Raw genomic sequence first — 23,566 nt, 5'->3', positions numbered from 1 at the left:
GGAAGAGGGACACATGTTGTTATTTCTAATTTCACTTTATTATTAAGATTAAAATCTTTGTTTCTAGTTCCAAATGTTTCTAGATTCTTAAACATTGGTGCAACTATACCTTTATGTTTTACTGAGAGATGACTTAATTTGCTTCTGATTAGAGCCAGATATAAAATAAGATGAAGCTACAATCACTTTTAAGACTGGGCTCTTTATTCTTTAAATTATATATAGGACACAGGCAGGAGATGAAGGGACCTACAAGAGATGTCACTTATGGCAACATGGAAATCTGGAAACCCTCTGCCTTTATCTACACATCACTAGGGAGTTCAGGGTCTGCTTATTCTCCCTTAGCCACCCTTAGGGAACCCCAGGTGGAGGAGGGGATAGGGTGAGGACTGAGATTGCCCTCAGGTTTATACTGGAAATGAACAAATACTATTGTTCTGTGGAACAATAGGAGGTCAAACCATTTTCTAAGCTTTATAATTAGTAGTCAATAATCAAGTTACCCAGGATGGAAGGGAACAGTGGGTTTAAACCTTCAGTGGGGAGCATGAAGATGCTGACAGAGGGCCACAGATTTACTTTCTGAGCCAGAATTATACAGATCCTAGTATGTAGGGCTGTTCTTGTTTTGCCAGAATGTACTGGAGTCAGAAGGGGGAGTATTGGCAAGGAGAGTATAATGGACTAAAAGTTTGTGGGCCCTCTACCCCGAAAAAAACTCACATGTTGAGGCCCTAGCCCCTAGTATGAGTATATTTAGAGATGGAGCCCCTAAAATAGTAATTAAAATTAAATGAAGTCATGGGGTGATGTCCTGATCCAATAGGATTCATATCATTATAAAAAGAGACACTGGAAGCTCACTTTCTCTCCACATACATATTAACTCTGTCCAAAAAGAGACCTCCCACCAGAAACTGAGCTGGCTAGAACCTTGATCTTGGACTTCTAGCCTTCAGAAATGTGAGAAAATAAATGTCTGTTATTTTAGCCACCAAGTCTATGGTATTTTGTTATGACAGCCCGAGCAGACTATTGCAGAGAGCCTTCCCTAGCTGTGAATCTGACTCCATGTCAGACATGAGTTTGAATGGAAAGGGTGCCATGCATTTGGAGAGTTAGGTCCTGCTGTGGACTTTACCATGCCTTAGCTGTGTTGTCTTGGGTAGATCACTTTACCTCTAGGCCTGGAGATTCCTCATCTCTTAAGTTGGGACAAAAGATCATGTCTGACTAGCCCCATAGGATTCCTGGAGAATCAAGAATCAAATACTTAGCTTAACAAGACAGCTAGTATTTTTTTTCACATTTTCTATGCAACTGGGCATTATTCTAAGAAACTGATTTTAAAGTAAGGTTCGCTGAGATATACATATAGTAAAATTCACCTTTTTACTGTAAAGTTCTGAGTTTGGACGAACACAGTCACTTAACTGCCACCATAACCAAGTTGTAGGACATTGCCATCACCCCCCCAAAATTCTTTTGTGTTCCTGTAAAGTAAGCCCCCCCTCCAATTCCCATCATCTAACAACCATGGGTTCTCTAGACCTATAATTTTGCCTTTTCAAGAAAGTCATGGCATCACACATTGGCATCACAGAGCTTTTCTTTTCTTTTTTAAAAATATTTTATTTATTTATTCATGAGAGACACAGAGAGAGAAAGAGAGAGAGAGGCAGAGACACACGCAGAGACACACGCAGAGAGAGAGGGAGAGCAGGCTCCATGCAGGGAGGACAATGTGGGACTTGATCCCAGGACTCCAGGATCACACCCCAGGCCAAAGGCAGGCGCTAAACCGCCGAGCCACCCAGGGATCCCTCACAGAGCTTTTCTAATATGAAAATTTAATCTTTAATTGACCGGCTGATTCAATTAATTCAAGGAATCAATTAATTCAATTAATCATTTAATAGCTTAAATGATTAAACAATCATTTCATCCTCATAAATTTATTTCAGGGTAGGTACAATGATGATAGGATGAACAGATGTGAAAATGATATGAAAAGGCAAAAAAATACACAAACATGAGGTATTGCTATTTTCATCATTTTTATCATTATTTCATGATAGAATAAAGACAAAATCAATTTTCAATGGAAATTTTGTATTGAATTTGCCTTATCTGCTCACCTAGAATCCAAGTGTCAGGAGATAAGTTATAGCTCTGTGACCTTTCCCTTCAAAACACGATCATTTGCTTTATTCTGAGAGCAGAGATTTAATTATGAAAAAAAAAAGTATTTGCCAAAATAGGGTTAGCGATAGAGTCCAGCACATCTTCTCTAACTAATTCAAAACCACTTGGCTTGAAGTTACTAACTCATAACCCTTATGTCTATGACCACATTGGTAATGGTAAAAGATAATGAAAAATTTCTGGCCTTCAAATAACAGCAATTTCCAGTGTAGCAACAACCAGTTCCTACTGTAATGGAGACAATGACCAGTCTGTCACCAGTGTTCCTCTTGACTCAACCTGAGCTGAGTTCATTCAGGGCAGGAAGGGCTGAATTTCTTCCCATGAAGTATCCCCTGGCTCAGTAGCCACACGTCTTGGAAGCACCCCATCATTCTTTATAATAGGAAGATTCTAATCTTCCAGGATGTGGTCATAAAGTCCTTACAGTCTGACCACAAGAGTTCCAAATTCTCCAAGGAGAATATTTTGCATAAATTGTTTCTCTTTCCTTCTTTAAACTTCATATTACAGATGCAACACATAATAAATAAGTAAATAAAGTCCAGCTATTTCTTAAAGTTTACAGATTTCATGAATTTTTAAGGAACAGATCAGGAGAAACTGTTGAACCAAAGCAGTTGGGTACAGAGTATAACAAGGAGGTCTAGGATCCTCTTCAATATTTCATGCAGCCAAAAGCCTCTGACAGCTAATCATCTCCTAATGGGGCTTGCCCTTTGGCCTGCATGTTTCTAAGGGAGTAAAATGTTTGGCCTCCAAACAGGTTATCACTCACTCATTGAGTAAACACCACAAGCTGAAAGTGGCCTCCCAAGCATCATTGGTCTTTGCTAGTTGAGTGTAGAAGGTCCCAGATTAGCATTATTCACCTTTAAATCACCAGTGGTTTCAAAGCCAGCTAAGCATTTGCTTTGGATTTATAGGAGGACTCCAGCTTCCCATTGTGCCTCTCATAAACACAGAAGGAAGACCAGACATCATGGTGGCTGAAAAATGAGTAGTGCAGGGAAGAGGCATGATCATTTGGAGGAGATGAAAGAATTGGACAAGAGAAAATGCACCATGGATATTTGGAATGGGACCAGACAATTAAGATTTGAGAGAAAATTCAAGGAAAGGGAGCAAGAATGAACCTGGAAGAGGCCATGCTGAGAAGTATGGTGGCAATAGAAGAAAAGAAGGGGAGGGGAGGGGAAGGAAGAGAAGATGATGAGGGAACAAGGAGGATGGTAGATGCATCTTATGTTCAGCCCAATGGAAGGAGGAGAGCTAAGCTTATCACCTCCTCTACTATCTCCCAATATACCACGAATATAGATTGTGCATTCCTTATTAAATTGTACCAGCAATAAAGATGCTTTGTTTAGTTGTAAAAATGAGAAAGAACCTAGACTCCTGGTGTGAAGAGTGGTAGGAGAGAGAGCTGTCTTCAATATTATTGGTCACCAGGTCATATCTACACTTGCTCAGCAAGTGCCAAGATTTCCCTAAATCCTAATTTTCCAATGTGGAATAATAAATCATACTGTTTGTTAAGCCATGGGGAAATTTTCACAATTTACAACGTAGTGACCAAAGAGTATATACCTAACGAGTGCTCCATGGGTAAGAAATAATTGTTGTTGAACTGATTAGATGTGTTCATTTTGATTTAAAAATAGTAAAAGCATTGATTTCTAACACAAAACAATTTTACCAATGGCCTTTTAGTATTTTCTTCAGGATTTATTGTCTTAAACACCTTTCACACAAGTATATTTAAAAGATGCTCAGGTTTAGGTATTGTAACTAGAGCATAGTGGTTACTTTTCGATTAACCAGATCATCCTATCAAAATTATGAGATATCAGGGAAACAAACATTAAGAGATTGAACAATTATTTTCTTGATATGCTTTAAAAGCAAGATCCATTATTTTCCATAACTTGATTTATTTTAGGCACTATGGAATTTCTTTTGACCACAGGCCTCAGACATTATTCTGATTCACTTCACTGACTTAAGCAAGTTGCGATGATTAGGGGCCAAGATGGGCATCAGTCCTTCTGCTTTTCACTCTTTAACTTCCTCCACTTTTCTTTTGAGATTTATTTGTTTTAGAGAGAGGGAAGGGGGAAACAGCAAGTGGGGGGGAGGGGCAGAGGGAGAGAATCTTAAGAAACTCCACACTGAGCCCAGAGTCCCACACAGGATTCAGTCCCATGATTTATGAGATCATGACCTGAGCTGAAACCAAGAGTCAGACATTCAACCAACTGAGTCGCCCAGATGCCCTACTTTAACTTTCTTCTTTAATTTGCCCTTTTTCTCAGGCCTCAGAGGATATGATATGCTAATCAATACATGCAGAAGAATAGTCCTCCGTATTATGCATTATGGCATCTTTCTAGACTTCCTCCCCAAATCAAATAGTTTCAGGTCTGCACCATAGCATCCCCCATCTATTTCATAGATGGCAAACCAAAGAAGGGATGAGATTCTCCAGAAGACTCAGGGAGCTTTCATATTCCGTGTGAACCCCAGTGTTTTTGATTGAATTTTAAGAAGTTATGAATTTCATTAAATGGTTTTTATTTGTAGCACCAAATAGATGAGCCAGTTTCCATCCATTTAATTTAAGGTTGGTTCTGTGATTTCAGAGTTATGGGAGGTTAGATAGGAGATAGTGAACACTGATATCTGAATGAACATGTTGAGAATTTCTCTCCAAATATCAGCACTCGTAAGAAACCCGCTCAAAGACATGATGTGCTTACCAACCAACCCCGTCAATGCCTGGCCATACATAAATGAGAAGCACCCATCTTTCTTGAAGCATGTGATCTGTTAGCAAAAGAAGGGGAGTCCCTGTTGTGTTGTCAGAGCTGTGCTGAGGGGTACCAGACTGTCTTTGGAGAAACTGAACTAGGTCAGGATAGAGAGTTCTTTGAAATGGTGCAATTTGAGTTTGTCTTCAGGAGATCTTAGGTAGAAAGGAAAGCAGATCAAACGTCCAAGAGGCATGAGTAGGTCTGGCCTGGGTGAAGTGCCACACAACTGGGCCCGAGGACTGAACACAGGGCCTGTGTTAGAGATTGTAGAAGCCAGACACACAGAGTGACCCATGAGAACCAGTATGAGATGTCTGGTGGGCAGACATTATCATGTGCCCTTACATAAGCTACTTAAACTCTCTGGAATTTGGGTGCATTATTTGCAATATGAAGGCAAATCAGTGTCTATCCCTGAGGACAACTACTGGGTTAAGGTAGAAATCCTTTGAGCAGAAATCCTTTGAGCAGAAAGTGAATGACTCTGTGCTGATGGATGGTTATGGTGGCCAAGCGGTGGTGGGCGATTACAGAACCACTGTGTTTTGTGCTAAAAATAATCAAAAGCTGGTGTAACCTGACACATTTTACCAGTAAGCCAGACCTGAAAAGACTTAGCTGAGCTAGTTAATAGCATAGTAGGTACTAGAGCCTCAGTGTCTTGGGTCAAGAAAAATAAAAATCTCAGGTCACAATCAATCCCCCAGCTACCTGGATTTCCCATCTGGCATCATTTCAGTCTGGTGAGTTTGGTGACGAGCATGCACCTGACCTGCCCGGATCATTGGAAAGCCTCACCCGGCACTCAAAGTGGCACTTCTGACTCCCCGTTGTCATACTTGGGATGGCATTCCATCTCACAAATATTGAAGCCAGGGTGTGAGGGCAAGTTGCCAGGTGGCACAATGCAAAATAAATGCCTCATTGTGTTTGTTGCCACGCAGTATGTGGCTTTGTGAAGTCCAAAAGCTATCCAGTTGCTGTGACTGGAATGTGACAGTAATTTGTAACAACGGTGACTCTATTCCCCCCACTTCTTGGTCTACTTTTGTGACATGCTCCAAAATCCTGAGAAAGGCCTGCAAAAGAAATGTTCAGAAATGTTCTAAATGGGTTTAGAAAACTTGTGAACCCTGTCTGAACTTTTATTAGAGTCTCCCACCACTCACCCGTTTGACATCAGAACAAGGAAAGCATTATTTATAACAGCGTGTGTGAAATCCCAGAAGGGACTCTTGAAAGAATTAACGTGAAAAATGTGTCCTAAAGAGACTGCAAGCATAAAACAAATGATCAGATGGGAAAACATGTAAATCAAAATTGGAATCTTTTTTTCTCCCTTAAAGGAAACAGGAGCTTTTTCTTTGGCCATTAGCAACACAAGACGGAGAAACCAGGAGAATCAGTGCCATAATCAGAGGAGCCCCAGAGCAGTTGTCACTGCAGAGCGAGGCATAGGGGAGAGTCATGTGCATTGGCTCTTCGTAATGTCTCCAGAATGGAGGAGATAAGATAGTAAAGGTTACAGGGAAGGAAGAGACACCTTAGATGCATTAGTGTGCTGGAATTTATAAAGCACTTCCCCAAATATTGTATGTTTGACTGTTCATATCCCTGGGAGGCATAAATTATTATTTACATTTCATAGTTGGAGTAACTAGTCAAGGACACCCAACTAGGAAATAGTGCTCTGGAACCCAGTTTCTAACATCTCAAATTAAGTGTTGTCCATGGCATTACCAGTGTAAATACACAGGAGTGTAGAAAGCATGGTATCTTGCTAGGTTAACACATCCCACATTGTGTTTTTAGCTGTCTGATTCTAGACGTATGGAAGCAATTCTCTGTCTCTCCCCCTCTCCCCACAAACACACATTCAAATTAGTTTAATTCACTAAGTTAAATAAAATTAAATCTTTTTTTTTCTTTTACCACCAAACGCACAAAACACTTTAAGAAGACTGTATCATGACTCTCCAAGAAGCAAGACAAGTTACAGGTTACAGCATATTTGACATGTCTGACCTAGGAACTTTTGTGGGGAGCTGCTCTTGGTATTGTGAGGGCCCAGGATCCAAAAGATTACCACATGTTTTGTCCATAACATCCTACTTCTCTTTTTATCCTTCAAAGACCAACTATATATTGATCATAAATCTGGATTCTGATTGCAATATTCCCATAAAATAAATATGTGTTTTTCACTAAAACCCTGAACAGAGCCCTCTCACTCCATGAGAGTCTGTACCATGTAGCTCCCTGCATGCCACAAAGCTTATCCTTGGTGCTGGTATGTGGGTCGCCAGCACCCGAGACTAATCATTCCCACCTCGGTGCCCTGAGTACTTGTGAGTCTCTGGAAACATTGGGAACTCCTTGTGTATTGGCAGATTTCCTTTCCCAAAGTCCTGGGCACATGAGGTTCCAGGGTTGGGAGCTCAGCAAGCCAGCAGCACCAATGGCTGCACTGACATGGTCACCAGTGTCCTTTCTGGTTCATCAATGCCTGTGTCACACAGGTTGTATTATGAATATCAACCCTGATGGTAAGTATTGACATCACCTTCAAGCATGTCCAGGCAGATCCGTGAAGGAAATCTGTGCTCATAGAACAGTGATCACCTGTCACAACATGGTGAGAAGCCAGTAAAGAAATTAAAAGCTGACTGAAGGCAACCCATCTCTACTTAGTGTTTGAGCTTTGGGTGTGTTCAAAGCTGAACAGTAAAGATATGGGGGCACCTTTCCCTTGTCCCAGGAATCTATTTCCCTATTGTCAAATTTGGAATCCTTGTACAGAGAACAATGGAGGGAAAAACCCACAAAACACTCTCCTCCTTTGATGCTCAAGCTTTCTCTGATGCTAAGAGCATCATCAGAAATCGTCAAGCATATTAGACATCTCTGACACTCGCAGGTCTTTGGGCTCAGTAATTGAGCAGCATTTTTCAGGCACCGTTAGCCCATTTCTTTCCTTTAATGAGTCAGAAATGGATGTTGATGATTGTAGCTGGGCAGAAACTCAATGTGGCATCAGTGTAAGAATAGAGGGGCTCATGAATGGTCTGAGTCCTGCTGTCTGTGTGCTCATCTGCCGCTGCAGTGTGTCTCAGCTGATAGCACGAAAACCGGAACTCACCACCCATCAGGCTACTGTGCAGAAATGTCTTCGTGGTTTTGAAATCAGGCAACCCCGATCAGCTGCAAACCTAAACATGAAGTTCTTAACTTTTGTCCAGGAAGTCCGAAATCATAAATAACTGTCCTTGTCAAACAAAGTACCCTATGCCTATGCTAAGGCTCTTGCCATCTAATGCCTCAGCCTTACTGTGTTTACTCAAATGAACTTTCCCCAAACTATATTTATTCATTTTTGTGCACTAGCTTAATTGTAGTAGAGGCAAGTCCTTAGCTCAAGGTCCAAAAACCTGACTGCTTTGTGTCCATAGCAACCTAAATCTCAGTCGCTTGTAAAATGAGAGTAATCATGTCTGCCCTGCCCATGGCCACATTATGTGAGGGTATTTGAGGCAGCACTGTGCACTCATCCTAAGACTTTAAGTGAAGGAAGTTCTGGCCTTGCTAAGAAAGTAGTCACTTGGTGGGTCATTTTGGACACAGCTTCCTACTTCTTTCCTAGTTGGAGTGATCTTGTTATGTAGGAGACTGAGTCACCTTCATACCAGAAAGCACGTGTGTGTGTGTGTGTGCGCATGCGTGTGTGTGTGTGTGCGTTATCCAGGATGAACATCCACCCATTGTATTCTCTGCTCTATTTTGTTTTGAGAAAGAAAGAATAGCAAAAAATATGAAAAAAAATATTTTGACCATTCTTTGCCCTCTCTGTTACTTGTTTCTTATAAAGAAATTGTATTTCCCATATTTATAAATTAATACATTATAAAATTAAAATTAATAAATACAAATAAAGGAAAGGGAAAAAGTCCCCCCCCCCCCATTTACAGTATACACTTTTCTCCCTGGTGATGGGAACTTTGTTTTTGGGTGACTGATGCCTGCTGTTCACCCCTGCTCCACCAGGTCGGTGGCCACACAATGCTGCCCATTCGCTGGATGCCTCCAGAGAGCATCATGTACAGGAAGTTCACCACAGAAAGTGATGTCTGGAGCCTGGGAGTCGTGTTATGGGAGATCTTCACGTATGGCAAACAGCCCTGGTACCAGCTGTCCAACAACGAGGTACGCAGTGGGCTGTGTGAGACCCCCCAAAGGCTGGTGTTGAGAAGTGTCCCTCGGCTAGAGGCCAGGAGACAAAGTTTTGTGGCTTTGTTGGGAGCAGCAACTCCCATGTGGCCTCTGTACCTAAAATGTCATGGCCAAAGTATAGTCACTCGCTGAATTGAAACATTCTAGAGAAAGAAAAGCTGTGTTTGCTGGCACACCTGGGATTTGCCAGTGATGAGACTGAAAATCACTTGTGCTGCTCATCTGGTAGATTAATAGCAGATGTGGCACTCACACCTTCAGAGTCCAGCTAGTAGTATTCCAATAAGGTTTCAAGTCTCTCTCTCTCTCTCTCTCTCTTTTTTTTTTTTGCACAAAACACTAGAACATTCTAGTGTTTTATTTTCATATTTCAATTCTTTTACAACTACATCTATATTTGAGCAAAGCTTCTTGGTCAGGCACCTCACATTTTCTTCAGGCTATATCTGAAGAAGTCTTTTATCCCAACTCCACTCATTTCTACAGCTTGGAGTTGCCTCAGTCAGCACCTTGACATGAAAGTTCCAGGCTCCATCTCAGGCCAATAAGGCTAAAATCCATTGGAATTACAGTGTGAGGTCTGGAAGCATCCCACAGAGAGAAAACATTTCTCCATCAGTTTGGTGACCTCAGTGTGCCTAGAAAAAGAGACATAAACCAATGAAATTAACCATGATTTACCAACCCATAATAATTGCTCTCTTCCTCCAGAAAAAAGTGAACACTGAGTGGGTTTCTTTAGAGCAGCCCTCTCCTTGCGATAACATTTGTTTTATCTGCTTTGTTTTTCTTCTTGGCTGATTCTGTCTTCTATCTCCATCCTGTTCAGGTGATAGAATGCATCACGCAGGGCCGAGTCTTGCAGCGACCTAGAACATGCCCCCAGGAGGTCTATGAGTTGATGCTGGGGTGCTGGCAGCGGGAGCCCCATATGAGGAAAAACATCAAGGGTATCCACACCCTCCTTCAGAACTTGGCCAAGGCATCTCCAGTCTACCTGGATATTCTAGGCTAGGGCCCCTTCTCCCAGATCGATCCTTCCCAAAGCACCTCCTCAGATCGGCCGAGAGGATGAACGTCTTTTAGCTGCCGCTGGATGCCATCAATCTGCTGTTCTTCACTCCGACAGTATTAACAACAAAGACACCGAGAGGCTTTCAGAGGGAAGCCATGTGCACTTCTCCATCCGTAGACACAGTATGGACTTCTTTTGGCATTGTCTCTTTCTCTCTTTCCATCTCCCTTGGTTTCTTCCCTAGTTTTTGTTCTTTTTTTCTTTTGTCTTTTTTTTTCTTTTTTGGTCTTCCTTGCTTCATAGTCCTTACCCTTTCTTTTGAATCAATCTGGCTTCTGCATTACTATTAACTCTGCATAGACAAAGGCCTTAACAACCCTAATTTGTTATATCAGCAGACACTCCAGTTTGCCCACCACAACTAACAATGCCTTGTTGTATTCCTGCCTTTGATGTGGATGAAAAAAAGGGAAAACAAATATTTGACTTAAACTTTGTCACTTCTGCTGTACAGACATCGAGAGTTTCTATGGATTCACTTCTATTTATTTATTATTATTACTGTTCTTATTGGTTTTGGATGGCTTAAGCCTGTGTATGAAAAGGAAAACTTGTGTTTAATATGGGAAGCCTTTATCTATGGGAGATTAAAACCAGAGAGAAAGAAGATTTATTATAAACCACAGTATGGGAGGAACAAAGACAACCATTGGGATCAGCTGGCGTCGGTCCCTACTTAGGAAAAACCCAGCGATTGTTAGCTGGGAGGAATGTATTCGGCACCTTCCCCTGAGGAGCTTTCTGAGGAGTAAAAAGACTGTTGAACTCTGTGCCATGGACTATTCTTTTCCCATCACCAGAAACACTAGAGTGTAGTTGAGAGAAAAGATGGCTTCATGAGACGCAAGATGGTGCATCACACGTCGGGACAGTCTTGTCTTTGCAGGTCACGGTGATAGCACTGGTTTGTTTTTCCAAGTGTTGTCCACTGAACCTTTGTCGAGTTCAGCTGAAAATGGGTGAATTCTTGTCCAGAGATCATTTCAGGGTCAGGTGGGAAAGCCAAAGACTTGGAAAAGATAGGACAAGCTATAAATTCGGAGGCATTATATTGAACTTTTCAGATAGCACTTCCCTCTGAACCCTGCCCTCCATCCCACCTGTCCTTTAAACTGTGCAAGCAAAATTGTGCATGGTCTTCGTCAATTAATACCTTGTGTGCAGAAACTACCGCTCCAGACGTCGTGCCCCTGATATGTAGAGCAGATCCATAGAGGTATAACTTATATAATTAGGGGAAGCTAATGGAGTTCATTAGCTGAGTATAAATGTCTCTGGGTCATATGGTGGTGATGGGTTTTATGGAAGCCTAGATGTCCTCATCTGCATCAACTGGACTGTAGGACTGTTGGGAAGGGCAAACTCAGTCCCCGAGGGGCAAAGAAACCTCACCCTGGGGACATCACATGCAATGATGTCCAGTGTGCACAGGCCAAGGTCTGGGTGTGGGCTCTGGTTGGGAGAGTGGTTTCATTCCAAGTGCACTCCATTGTCAGTATGTTCTTTGTTGTTGTTGGGTTTTTTTTTTTCCCACTCTATTAAAACAAGTAAAAATTTTTTAAAAATCAGGCACAGCATGCCAATGGGGAGCTATGCCCAGACCAAGCTTTGGAGGTGTGCTTCTGGGTATAGTCGTGGGTTTTGCGAAAAAAGGTTGTAAATTTAAATAGAAATTTACAATTATTTGGACGATCCGTTTTACCAAGGAAGAAAAATATTTCTGTTCCTCAAGAAAACTTGCTACCCTCTGTGAGGGGAACTTTGTTAACTTGACATCTTTATAACACAAGCCAGATTGAAAGTGAGTGATTTTAATTCATCTTAGGACATTTTATTTTGTATTTGTTTCTGAAGGTGCAATTGCTCTGTTTCAGTTTTGCTTGCGCCCTTAATTCCTGGAGCACCTTATTTTCCATTCTAGGCTTTGAAAGCCAGTTCTCAAAAAATCAAAAGTGTTGGTTAACAGAGAATGAAAGGAAACGCAGTAGCATCAGCCACCAAGTGAAGGGAGTTGGACAAGAAGAACCCTCCAGTCCCTTCGAGTTCTGCGCTGGCCTGTGAGACACGGGACTTGAATTGATTGTTCTCTTTGTCGGTGAAAAAACCCTCCAGAACACACATAAAAACATAATGAAAGCCATATCTCCATGATATATACCTGTACGTATATATCCTATTAAGGACCCATGGTACTGTTAAAACACTGTGGCACTCTGGGAAGCAGTAAAGAAGGGGCAGATTTGTACAAAACTTTTCTAGATTCCATCAGTGATGACCTGAACACCTGAACAGGTTTGTCATTCTGCGTGACCGGCCAGCTGCTTGGGGGCGGGGCGGGGGCAAGGGTGGGGGTGGGGGGGACAAGCTGCAAGTTATTCCTTTTATTCGATAAGACAGCAAAGGAGGTAAAGACGCTAAGGGATCAAATTCAAGAAGGGCTGCGCAGTTTTAAAGCAAGGATTTATTTAAGGCAAATGAGAAGATGGGAGCATTCTATTCCATTCTGATATTGTTTTCCTTTAAAGGAAAAAAGCAAAAAACAAAAACAAAAAATCTGCTTACCTTCTGACAGGCCCCTCAAGGTCTTGAAATGAAAGGTTCTATGCAAGTGCAAAGTTTTATAGTTATTTATATTGCTGATCATCATCATCATCATTATTATTATTATTCTGTTGTCTCAAGAGTAGGTACTGATTTCAGAGACGTCTCGCATTGAAAGAATACCAGATTGGATGAACCACAGAATAGCTTAAAATAGTCATCACTGTTCCTCTACCATCCCCTCTTCTCATGCTTTTTTGATTTTTAGAAAAGGAACATCCTCGTTCTGAAGTGTACCGATCACAGAATATGGCCTGCTACCAAATTTGTAAAAAACTCCAACAGCAGTAGGGATGAACCTAATTCTCTAGCCCAAGCTCAGTTTGACACTCGTTTCCATTTACAAAGTGTTTCATAGTTTTCCAGCACCTTTCACACCTGTGAGCAAATTATTCCCATTTTTTACAAATGAGGAAATTGAGGCTCGGAGACGTTAAGTGGCATGCTACAAATCTCCAGGCTTGCTTCTGGCACCAGTGGGATTTGATCTAAGTGTTCTGACTCTGAAGTTCATGATTCTGTCCACTAGAGACTCCCGGATTCAGACAAACAGTCCAAGAAAGCAAGCACGGTGATAAATTCATGAAGCAGGACATGAAGTTGGAAGAACAAAATGAAATACCTGAGATGACAAGCAGCTGAAATATTGTGATATATAATCATGCTTATAGCTTCAGTGAAGTCCTTGTATACTGAACCAGCGTCATAATCAGGCTTATTTAGAAAGCATTTTGAACTATGCTATAGAAGATCATATCAGAATTCATATTATACAGATGTGTTCACATCCATGCTGTGGTGTTTTCATGTATTTATATGTGTGTTATAAATACTTGATTTATACATAGACAGACACACAGACACAGTGTGTCTGTGTGCTTATGTATAAATGTTTAGGCACACAGTAATAGAGATAATTCTAAGTAGGGTGCAGTATGAATAATTTGCTTAAAATCTGCTAAATAACCAAAACTTTTTAATGCCCTATTGCGGTTAGTGCTTCCATTCTCCATGTGGGTAGGACTACATCGCACTTTTCAACTCTGTGCAGTACTGCATGGGTGGAAGACATATTTAAGGTAATGTGCTTCCCAAAACAACTGAATCAAAGCCATCCCACTACATTGAGTCCTTTCCCTGGCTCTTTGCAAAGGAGAATGCAGACTGAAATAGATCTCCTTATGTAAAGGTCCAGGAAAGGAAAATTGATTTTTTTCCATCTTTTTGCACATTTGTATCATGCTCACCTTGTCCCACTGTGACCCCTTTACACTTGTGTTCAGAGTCCAAGCATTCCAGAAGAGAACCAGAATGTCGGGAACCCAGTGTCTCAAAAGTCAGCGGTGAGAAGTCCAAGACCTCACCACAAGGCGAGTGACTCTTAGGAATTTCCGTGTCTGAGTGGGAATGCAAAGCAACAACAGTATAAAATGCTGTCCTTTGCAAAGAGCCATGACAAAAGGATCCCCTGGTCAAGAACAGACTTTTCTTTTTAACCTTTTCTTTTTGCAAATCTTCTATAATGCCAATGGTTTTAAACTGTATATCTAATTAAATAAATGACTCCATACACACACACCCTCAATTCTCTTGTTCTCTCTCTCTCTCTCTCTCTCTCTCTCTCTCTCTTTCTCTTTTTCTCCCATTTGAGGATTTTTGTTTCCAATGCTGAGTTTGGTTTGACACATTACAGAAAATGGGGAATGGCTGGTGACCCAATCCTCAGATGGCTAATGAAGGTTAAAGCACTTCCTTCACAGTGTGTAATTATGGCATGCAGAGACTCCCAGGTTGTGATAGCAAATGTTATTCTAAAGAATTAGGGTTGGGAGGGATTTGTAGTTAAATATGACAGCACGTGGAAGGCTATTTTCTCATTGTTAGGGCTAGAATGAATCACTGCTGCTCAAGTCAAAGGCTCTTGAATATTCTCAGTTTTTGCATTGTGCCCCCTTTTCCTTCTACTTTTATTTATGTATTTATTTATGTATGTATTTATTTATTTATTCATTCATTCATTCATTCACTTATTTATATATATTTTTGGCTCCATTCATCACAAACACAAAGCAAAGCAAAAAAATATATATATGTGTGTGTATATGTGTTGCAGGCAAAACACTGTGAAATTCACAACAGCAACCAAGCAACTCTTTTTGCCATCTTAACATACGTCTCAGGAGACGAAATGGAAACACATGGGGATGTCATTCTTTTAGTCTATGCATTCTAGGCCAGGTCCGTGTTTGTTTTTTTTTTTTTTTTCCCCCTTTGGTCTGTGCATTAATGAAAAGGATCCTGAGTGAAGGTTGGCTGAACGTTCAATGTAACGGAGCAAGCATAATAAAAGCTACTAATAGCCACATGTTTGGACTGGAAAAAAAAATCAGAGAAAATGAAATGAAATGTATAAAGGCCTACTACATCTTGCAGCTTGTATATCTTACTATTGCTTTAATAATGTATAAAACAACTGGAAATGTTTTAAATACGAGGTCTTTGAATTAAATGTGGATTTTAAATATGTAATCCCTTGACAAATGACCAAATTCTTGTGAAATATTGATCCCTGCATTCACTGATCATTACCTATCACTTACAAATCTGCCTAGAGATGTGGGACACTCTCTGCATCTGCTTCTGTACGTGGAGAGATGTTTGTATATATCCAGGCCATATACACACACACATTTCAATATCTCTCTGAAGATATATTGCCCTTTAAATTGTGACCTGGTATTTGGAACTCTCTTTTTATTTGCTTTATTTTCTTTTTAATGTGACGTCTCTGTGCTGATACTTACTGGTTCTTGTTTTGCGATCTGTTTTGAGGTCCATTGCTTTACTAAGACCCACTGCATCTTGGCTGATTTCAAAGTGACACCAGAATATCAGTGTTTAAAAAAAAAAAAAGTTTTGTTTGTAAATCATGTGACCAGCTTCTCTCAACCTGACATGGAAAGTCTCTTGTACTACAGTGTATTTAATAAAAATGATGTCTTACAATAAATAACATCCTCCAAAAGAGACACTAAAAGTTACATGATGATTACTTTAAAAATGTATAGAATTTTCACAAGGCATGTGGGCTCTTTTTACTGTCTATCTGTCTGAATTTTAATATGGTCACTGCAGATGCGTACAGGGTTCATGAGTTGAAGGCAAAAGAGTATGTGACCTTTGGAACAAGTTCCCTGGCTGATCCCTCCATAACCTGGCACTTTCAACTTCTATCTCGGATAACCGGAACATCACTGTCCAGTAGAACTTTCTGCAATGGCATACATGTTCTATCTGCACTGTCCAACGTGGCTAGTTGGCACTTGAAATGTGGCCAGGGTGACTAAAGAACTGAACTTTACATTTGACTTCATTTTAATTAGTTCACCTGTAAGTAGCCACGTGTGGCTCATGGCTACCATGTTGCCCAGCACGGAGGGAGAAGATGGAATCACTGTGATTTCTAGTGGATCAGACCTAAGAAATCTGCCAAGAGACAAGTTGTGTATCATGGTATCCCACGGTAGGGGCATCTTTGAGGATCATAACGGCTCAGGAGCGGTAGCCAAATTAAAAATGCCACATTCTCTTGGCCTCTCAGTTACCCAGTGTTTCCTAAATCAAAAAGGTGAAGGAAAGCAACATACAGGTGACTTGTCGGGGGTCTTGTAGCCTGTCTCTGCCTCACCAGCAGGTGGCCCACCCACTCTTCTCCTCAGAATCTCACTGTTGTGTTTTCCAGTGTCTGACCTCTTCCCCTCTACCTCCTGTGAGAGGAAAGGAGACATCTGGGCAACATTCCTGGTGGAGACTTCAGGAACATAAAGTTTGGCAGTGGATTATCCCCAAATCCGACTCCTCAGGAACTTTGCCTCATGAAAGCTCCTCTCTCTGGTGCAGCTAATGTTTTCCTTGAGTTATAAAAATATGACCAGGTTAACACTATCAGCAAGGACTTGGGGAATTCAAAGCTACGTAAGGAGGGAAACAACTTGTTCAAAAATCCAAATCAGATCGCATGTCCCTGTGGGATGGAAAGACTATCCCGCTAGAAGAAACCAGATTGAAGGATGAAAGTTAAACTTACTGGCACCTGGCCAGCTAGAAGCCGGTCTGGACTATTAAAGCTTCACACTTCCACCAGTCCATTTTCTGATAGTCCTATTGTTGGGACAATTACAATGGTATCACTTTAAATTCCAAATCCAAGGTTAAGGTTTCTAGTGCCCTTGTCTGCTTCTTCCTCAAACACACTCCTATAGTTCTCCCTTAAAGATGTGTAATTTCCTATTGGGAGTAACACTTCTGCAGTACTGTGATGAGTAACCTCACGGATGTCTACTGCATGCCACGGTGTAGTGTATGTGTGCAAATGCCTGGGGCTGCTATCACAAATTATCACAAACTGGGTGGCATAACACAATGGATGTTGATTCTTTCATAATCCTGGAGGCCAGAGCCCTGAGATTGAGGTGTTACCTCCAGGGACTCTAAGGGAGAATCTGTTCCTCACCTGGTCCAGCCCCAGAAGTTCGTTGGCCTGTGGCCACCTTGCTCCAATTTCTGCCTTAGTGGTCACCTTGCCTCCTCCTCTTCTTGCCTCTCCTCTGTGAGTCTGTCTTACAAGGATATGGGTGACTCCATTGAAGGCCCACCTGCAGAACCAAGGCAAGCTCATTCTCTTGAGATCCTTACATCTTCTCCCTTACGAGGTTACATCCATGGGTTCAGGAGATTATACCATGGGCATATCTTTTTGGAGACCACCATTCAACTACAAAGTATTACCCAACACTTAACCCTGGGAGGCAGGTACTATTATTATATGCAGCTTACAGATGAGAGACTGAGACACTAAAAGTGAAGAAACCTGCCAGGAAGTTTGATCAAGATAAATTGACCAGTAAATATAGAGCTTACTATTTGTCAGGAAGACAGTCATCTGTTGCTCAAGGGCTCCTACTGCAGGCAATAGGCAGAAATGCAGGCATCTGGCTGGCAAAGGGAAGGCCTGCAGGTGGGGGTTGGGTGGGCCATGTGACTTGGTGTTTAGGGTCTGTTAGAAAGTAACTCAACAGCCCAGTCTTGTGGGACTGAGGTTATTTATCTGTGGCAGCCAATGCCAAGATTCAAATTTTGAGGAGACTAGAGAGTTTCTAGGAAGTTAAACGTGGGGAGTAAGGAGGTCTTTGGTCATTAGGGACAAGATAAGCATTTATCCACTAAGCCAAAACCCAGAGTGAAGAGAGCATCACTAGCAAGGTCTTTGGGGTACTTTCTTAGTGCTTCTAATCCTCACCCTCAACCACTCATCGGTCTAGGGGAGGGTGAGCCTGCAGGTGAAGGGAGCCACCTTACAACAAGATTCCAAGACTTGGGGTGATTTTAGAACTTCTTTTGCAATAAGATCCTTACATATTTAGCCATTTCCCTAATGTCAGGTTCTGTGGTAGGCTCCCATGGCGAGAGCTACATAACAGCTAATGACCCTGTCCCCTACCCCCTGCCATCTACAGGTGGTATTTTACAATGAATGTGCGGTTTAGACCAAACTCATTCAAACAAGCAATAATATATCATCAAGACCACAAGCCTGCTATGTAGGCCAGAAAACTTCCTCTCCCTGTCCTTGCATGGAAACACACTCAAGGCAGATGCAAGGATGTATGAACGTCTGGCCTATAACTAGATCAGGTGACAGGGAAGGACAACATAAGACCCAGGAAGCTGCCTTTCTGGCATGAGAAAGCTGGGCTTAAGTGATTCTTTGGTTTCCTTCATGCAGAAAGGGTGACACTTGTATTTACCTGTGATAATTCCTCAATCTTCAGAGGATTTGAGTCATTTCATATACCTACAAAAACCTCTAAAGTCGCTTGTACTAATTAACAAACCTTCTCGCTTTGGTAACAATATTTTAAATACCAATTAACTACTCAAGTCATTTCTCACATGGGCTCTGCATCTTTATGCCAGTTGTAGGATATCTATATGTCCTTATATATGTCACAATATCTAATCACTTCTAGCATAGAGACTGGATATAACTTGAACACACACATCACATCTATACACGGACGTTAAAGTTAATTGCCATGCAGACAGTATAACCACCTCCTTATGGACAAGCACAGCCTTTTATCCTAAAGGACATATGGATCTGTAGATACCAACCCAAATGGGGGAAATGCATCTTTCTTCTTTTTCCTTTAAATCAGATTATGTTTGACTAAAGTCCCACAGGGGCAAAATCAATCTCAACAATTACTGGGTATGTCTCCCTTTCCTAGGGTAAGCCATGGATCTCATGGCTCATTGATACCCAGGAAATATCCTAATTTACTTCTTATCACCATCCAGTGGTGCTGGTGTCAGAGTTGAAGAGCTCTGCATATAGGATAATACATCAGGCACAGCAGAACCATTCTCCAAAGCCCCACCACCTCCCGGACATCCTATCCACTAGATATTGTGACTATCTACTCTCACAAAACGTCACAAAGCTTTACCTCCAAGACTTTAATTTAGCTTTCAGTTTCATTTGGCTTGCGGATATTTTTTTCTTTTTTCTCATTCTGTTATAATTTATCCAGCATATGTATGTATTCAGAACAAGATGGGAGGCTCTGTGCACCTGTTCAATCTTCCATCTTCCTTGGAAATCTCAAAGCTTTCTTCCTTGAATTGAGATGAGGGTTCTCTTCACATGGTCTTATTTTTCTGGCAAGATAAATATTAGAGCAGTTCCTCTCAGATTTTGCTGTGGGTCAGAATCACCTTGGATAACTTTGAAAAATGTAGAAGCTGAAGGCTCACCCTGAAAGAATTAGTTTCCATTAGTCCAAGGTGGGGCAAGAAATAAACATTTTTCCCTCAAAATCCTCTAGGTGTTTCTAATGCTCAGCTAGGGTGGAGAAATATTTGTCTAGGGGATGATAAAGCTTAGCCCCAAAATTTCAACCATCCAAACAAAAAACATCTGGTGATAGATCTGGACTTGACTCGGAGAAAATGGGCCAGACAGAGAAGGGTCTAGAAATTTAGTTCAAGAATGCTAGATGGAGAGCTAGATAGATTTGAAGCAAATCATCAGTATCCAAGAAGTTGAGAAGTGAACTACATGTCCTCTCAGAAAATAAGTTTCTGTAAAGCTTCATGGAAACCATTTATGGCCCAATGCTTAAGGCAATCAATCAATCAAGCAGTCCTGATGGACTAAAAGTCCGGGGCTCCGGCTCCCTGTTATGCCAGAAGAATGGCTAGTGGTTCTGCAACTATAGGTTCTGATGAGGATCATCCTGCTGCTAGCTTGCTACATACTGCAGTCACCAGAAGGCCTGGATCCAGCCCATGACCCTGAAAACTGAGCCCACAGGATCAGCTGGAATTGAAGTTCCTCCATATTGCTATTACATGCCTGGCCTAGATCACTGCAGGGGGTGGCACTAGCACTTCCTTAATCATGCAACAGTCCCAAGGTCAGGATTCATCTTCAAGAGTCTACATTCAGTCCTACCAGATTGCTGTGAGCAATTCTAAAGAGTGCTGGGCATCTGAATTGGGAACATGCATACCAGATACTGATTTTATCCCCATGAATCTTATCCTAAATCATAATATTCTAGTAGTTCTGCTCTATGTGCTATCCAGCCATTTGATCTTGTTTGTGTGACAATATTGTGATTTTTATTTATCTTTTTTTTTGTCGGCCATTTCCTACAACTAGAATGAACTAGAATAATTCTGCAACATCTTTATGATGATGGTTATTTTTGTTCAGTTCGCCTGACCACAGGACTTTTCTATAGTGGACTTAAAAGAAAAGCATTTGCAAAGTTATGTAATATGTTTTTAGTTTGGAGCGAGGACTTTCTTGGAGACAAATAGCTATTTTCCAGCTTTAGGGTATAGAGATGAATACGGATCAGAATGGTTGTCCAGGACCTCCTATAGCATCACAGATTCAAAGGGTTGGAGGGGCTGCAGAGGGTGATCCTTTCGACATTCTTGCCAGGGGGTCCAGCCCTAGTAAGAGGGAATTTGTTTGAATACATCTTCCTGCCCCCCTCTCCAATCCCCCCACCAAAGTCTATTTGCATTTTACAAAGCTTCCTTAGCGAGTACTTCCTGGTGCTGAACCAACATCTGCCTCCCATGGGCTCAAATCTCCTGGGAGTGCACAGAATAACTCTTATTCATTATTACTTGGCATCCCTTTATGACTGCCTTGTGCTCTTCCTCCCACATCCATCCCCCTACAGAAAACTCTAGAATGCTTGCCAAATACCCAGGAGAAAGGGCAAGGAACCCAGCTCTGCCTGGTAAAGCTAATGCCTAGCCCACAATTCCATGGTTACTCTTTATTCACATCAGCTCATTTTCCCCTACCTGTTCTTCAGGCTTCAAATCTTCTTGACACAAGCAAAAAGTAACTTTAGAAGGGATCAGAGAAATTAAAAGTGAGGTGTGTTTCTTCTCCTCTACTGATAAAACAGACAACAAATAGGGGTCCACAGCCCTTATATCTGAGGGTCATCTAAAATTTCCCCAGATGCTGTTAAAAACAAGGGAAGTAAGGATATGTGGATGTCCCATGGGACAGTGAGACTCGCTGTCTCTGATGTTAGAGTAAAAAAGGGTGAAAGGTATTGCTTATTTGCCTGCTCAGGCAAGGGTGGGGGTGTTTGCTAACCTAAAGATAGCCTTAATTTTATTTGTTTTTCCTCAGGAACATCTGCTTGCACAATGATTAGACACTGGCATTCATTAACACAGGAAGTGAAGTGTCTGAGGTTTGTGTCACTGGGAGTGTTCAAGAACAAAATAAGACAGACACTCGTGGGAGTGATTTGAGAGCATTTTTCACACTATGCAAAGGTTCACCCTAAGAGAATGTCTAGTATTCAGAGGGCACTGTCGTTGAGAACTCAGTCATTTGTGGTAATTGGGAGTCACTCTGCCTGGAATTGTGGGACAGGGTGGACGATGGATGACACTGACCATGTGTATGTGCCATGTGAATGAATACCTAACGAGGGCCTGGTGGCAGCAGTGTCTCAGAAAACACTTGCTGAATAAATGAATAAATTTCTTAGGCACACAGTGAAAAGAATGCAGAACATTCTGTACACCCTTTCTACATTCCAAAGTACATTTACATATATTATGGCATTTTTGCTTCCTAACATTCCCGTGAGATTGGAGCACAGGCTTTCCCCTCCCCCATTCCCCATTTTGCAGATAAGGGTCTGGTCATGGTCCCATAAATTAGGGACAGAGTCAGAACTAGACAGGGAGTTTCCTAATTCTTGATAGGATTTTAGAACATTCAATCATCAGGCCAGAGACTTTAAGGAAAATTTCCCAGATTCTTAATTCTCATTTATAAGATCAGGATATGATGACAATATACCCTGAACCCCGTCTCTTTCCACCCTGCTCCTTTGGCTCAAAAAATAAAAAGTGATGCTATTAAAAATTAGATTTTTGAACATGTTAAGTATTGTGTGAAAGTGTGACCAGAAGGAAAATAATAAAATATAAAAGTCAGCTACTTCATTTCTACATCTACTCTTCAAGACTTCCAGTAACAGGGGATACCTAGGTGGCTCAGAGGTTTAGTGCCTGCGTCAGCCCAGGGTGTGATCCTGGAGTCCTGGGATTGAGTTCCGCATTGGGCTCCCTGCATGGAGCCTGCTTCTCCCTCTGCTTGTGTCTCTGCCTCTCTGTGTGTGTGTGTCTCTCATGAATAAATAAATAAAATCTTAAAAAAAAAAGACTTCCAGTAACAGTCGATTGAATAGATTTTTGAAAAAAATGCAAAATACAGGAATCAATTAGATTTTCCCCATTGATTAAAGGGGATTACTGAAGAATTCCACAAAGAAATAATGGATATCATCCTTTGGCTATGCAGAGAAGGTGGGACTAGATATAGACCCAGTAAAGTTGGAGATTGGAAGCATCTTTTGGGGATACACCAGTTTACCCCAGTCAGATTACAGATGAGAGCCCTGAGACATAGAAGGGTCATGCAGAGTGCTGAGGCTCACCCCCAGGTTTCCTAACTTCCAGAGACCCTCCCGCTATGGCCCTTAGTGTCCTATTTCTTTGGCTCCCCTGGAGCTGAAGCATCTGCATCTTTCTCTTCATCACAGTGGCCTGTGAGCATGTGTGTCCCCAGCATGCCTATTTCTTCCTTCACTCCCTTCCCCCTAAAACAGGGTTCAAGACCTATAATCAAGTGCAATAAAGGGTGTATATTTCAGTTTAAATAAAATTAAAAGATTTCTTCTAGCCTTCTGCATCTCAATAGTAAGAACAAGAAACCAAACCACATTACTCCCTAAATTTTAGTTGTCCCCATCAATTTCCAGATTCCACTTAGGAGATCAGTCCTAAGTAACAGGGCTGAGGATGGGAAAGAATCCGGAAAAGCTGTGAACAGCTCCCCATTTCTATCCTCTATGTGGGTCCCCACTCCCCCCACCCAGCTTCCCCCTTGGCTCTTGAAACCCACTGCCCTCTTGGGACACCGTCCGCCCTCCATCATCCTACCTACTGGCTCCGCATCCCTCTCACATCTTTTTAAAGAGATATTTTGGGAAGCAGCACACGCACATCCAGAGACCAATTACTCAAT

At 41.6% G+C, this 23,566-nt stretch overlaps 1 protein-coding gene across 4 annotated transcripts in view; it reads left to right on the top strand.

Annotated features, from left to right (window-relative positions):
* The window catches only part of NTRK2 (neurotrophic receptor tyrosine kinase 2), a 332,403-nt gene extending 317,901 nt beyond the window's left edge, over window positions 1–14,502 (top strand). For all 4 annotated transcript variants that reach the window (XM_041744000.1, XM_041743999.1, XM_041743998.1 and 1 more), the window contains 2 exons: window positions 9,063–9,221; window positions 10,078–14,502. In XM_041744000.1, coding sequence (XP_041599934.1) covers window positions 9,063–9,221; window positions 10,078–10,263 — 345 coding nt within the window. In that variant the 3' untranslated portion in view covers window positions 10,264–14,502. The remainder of the gene's footprint in view (window positions 1–9,062; window positions 9,222–10,077) is intronic.
* The last annotated feature ends 9,064 nt before the right edge of the window (window positions 14,503–23,566 follow it).

This window comes from Vulpes lagopus, chromosome 2, assembly GCF_018345385.1.
Source record: "Vulpes lagopus strain Blue_001 chromosome 2, ASM1834538v1, whole genome shotgun sequence".
NCBI classification, from domain to species: Eukaryota; Metazoa; Chordata; class Mammalia; order Carnivora; family Canidae; genus Vulpes; species Vulpes lagopus.
Note: the sequence above shows the minus strand (reverse complement) of the source record. Positions and strands in the feature narration are given on the sequence as shown.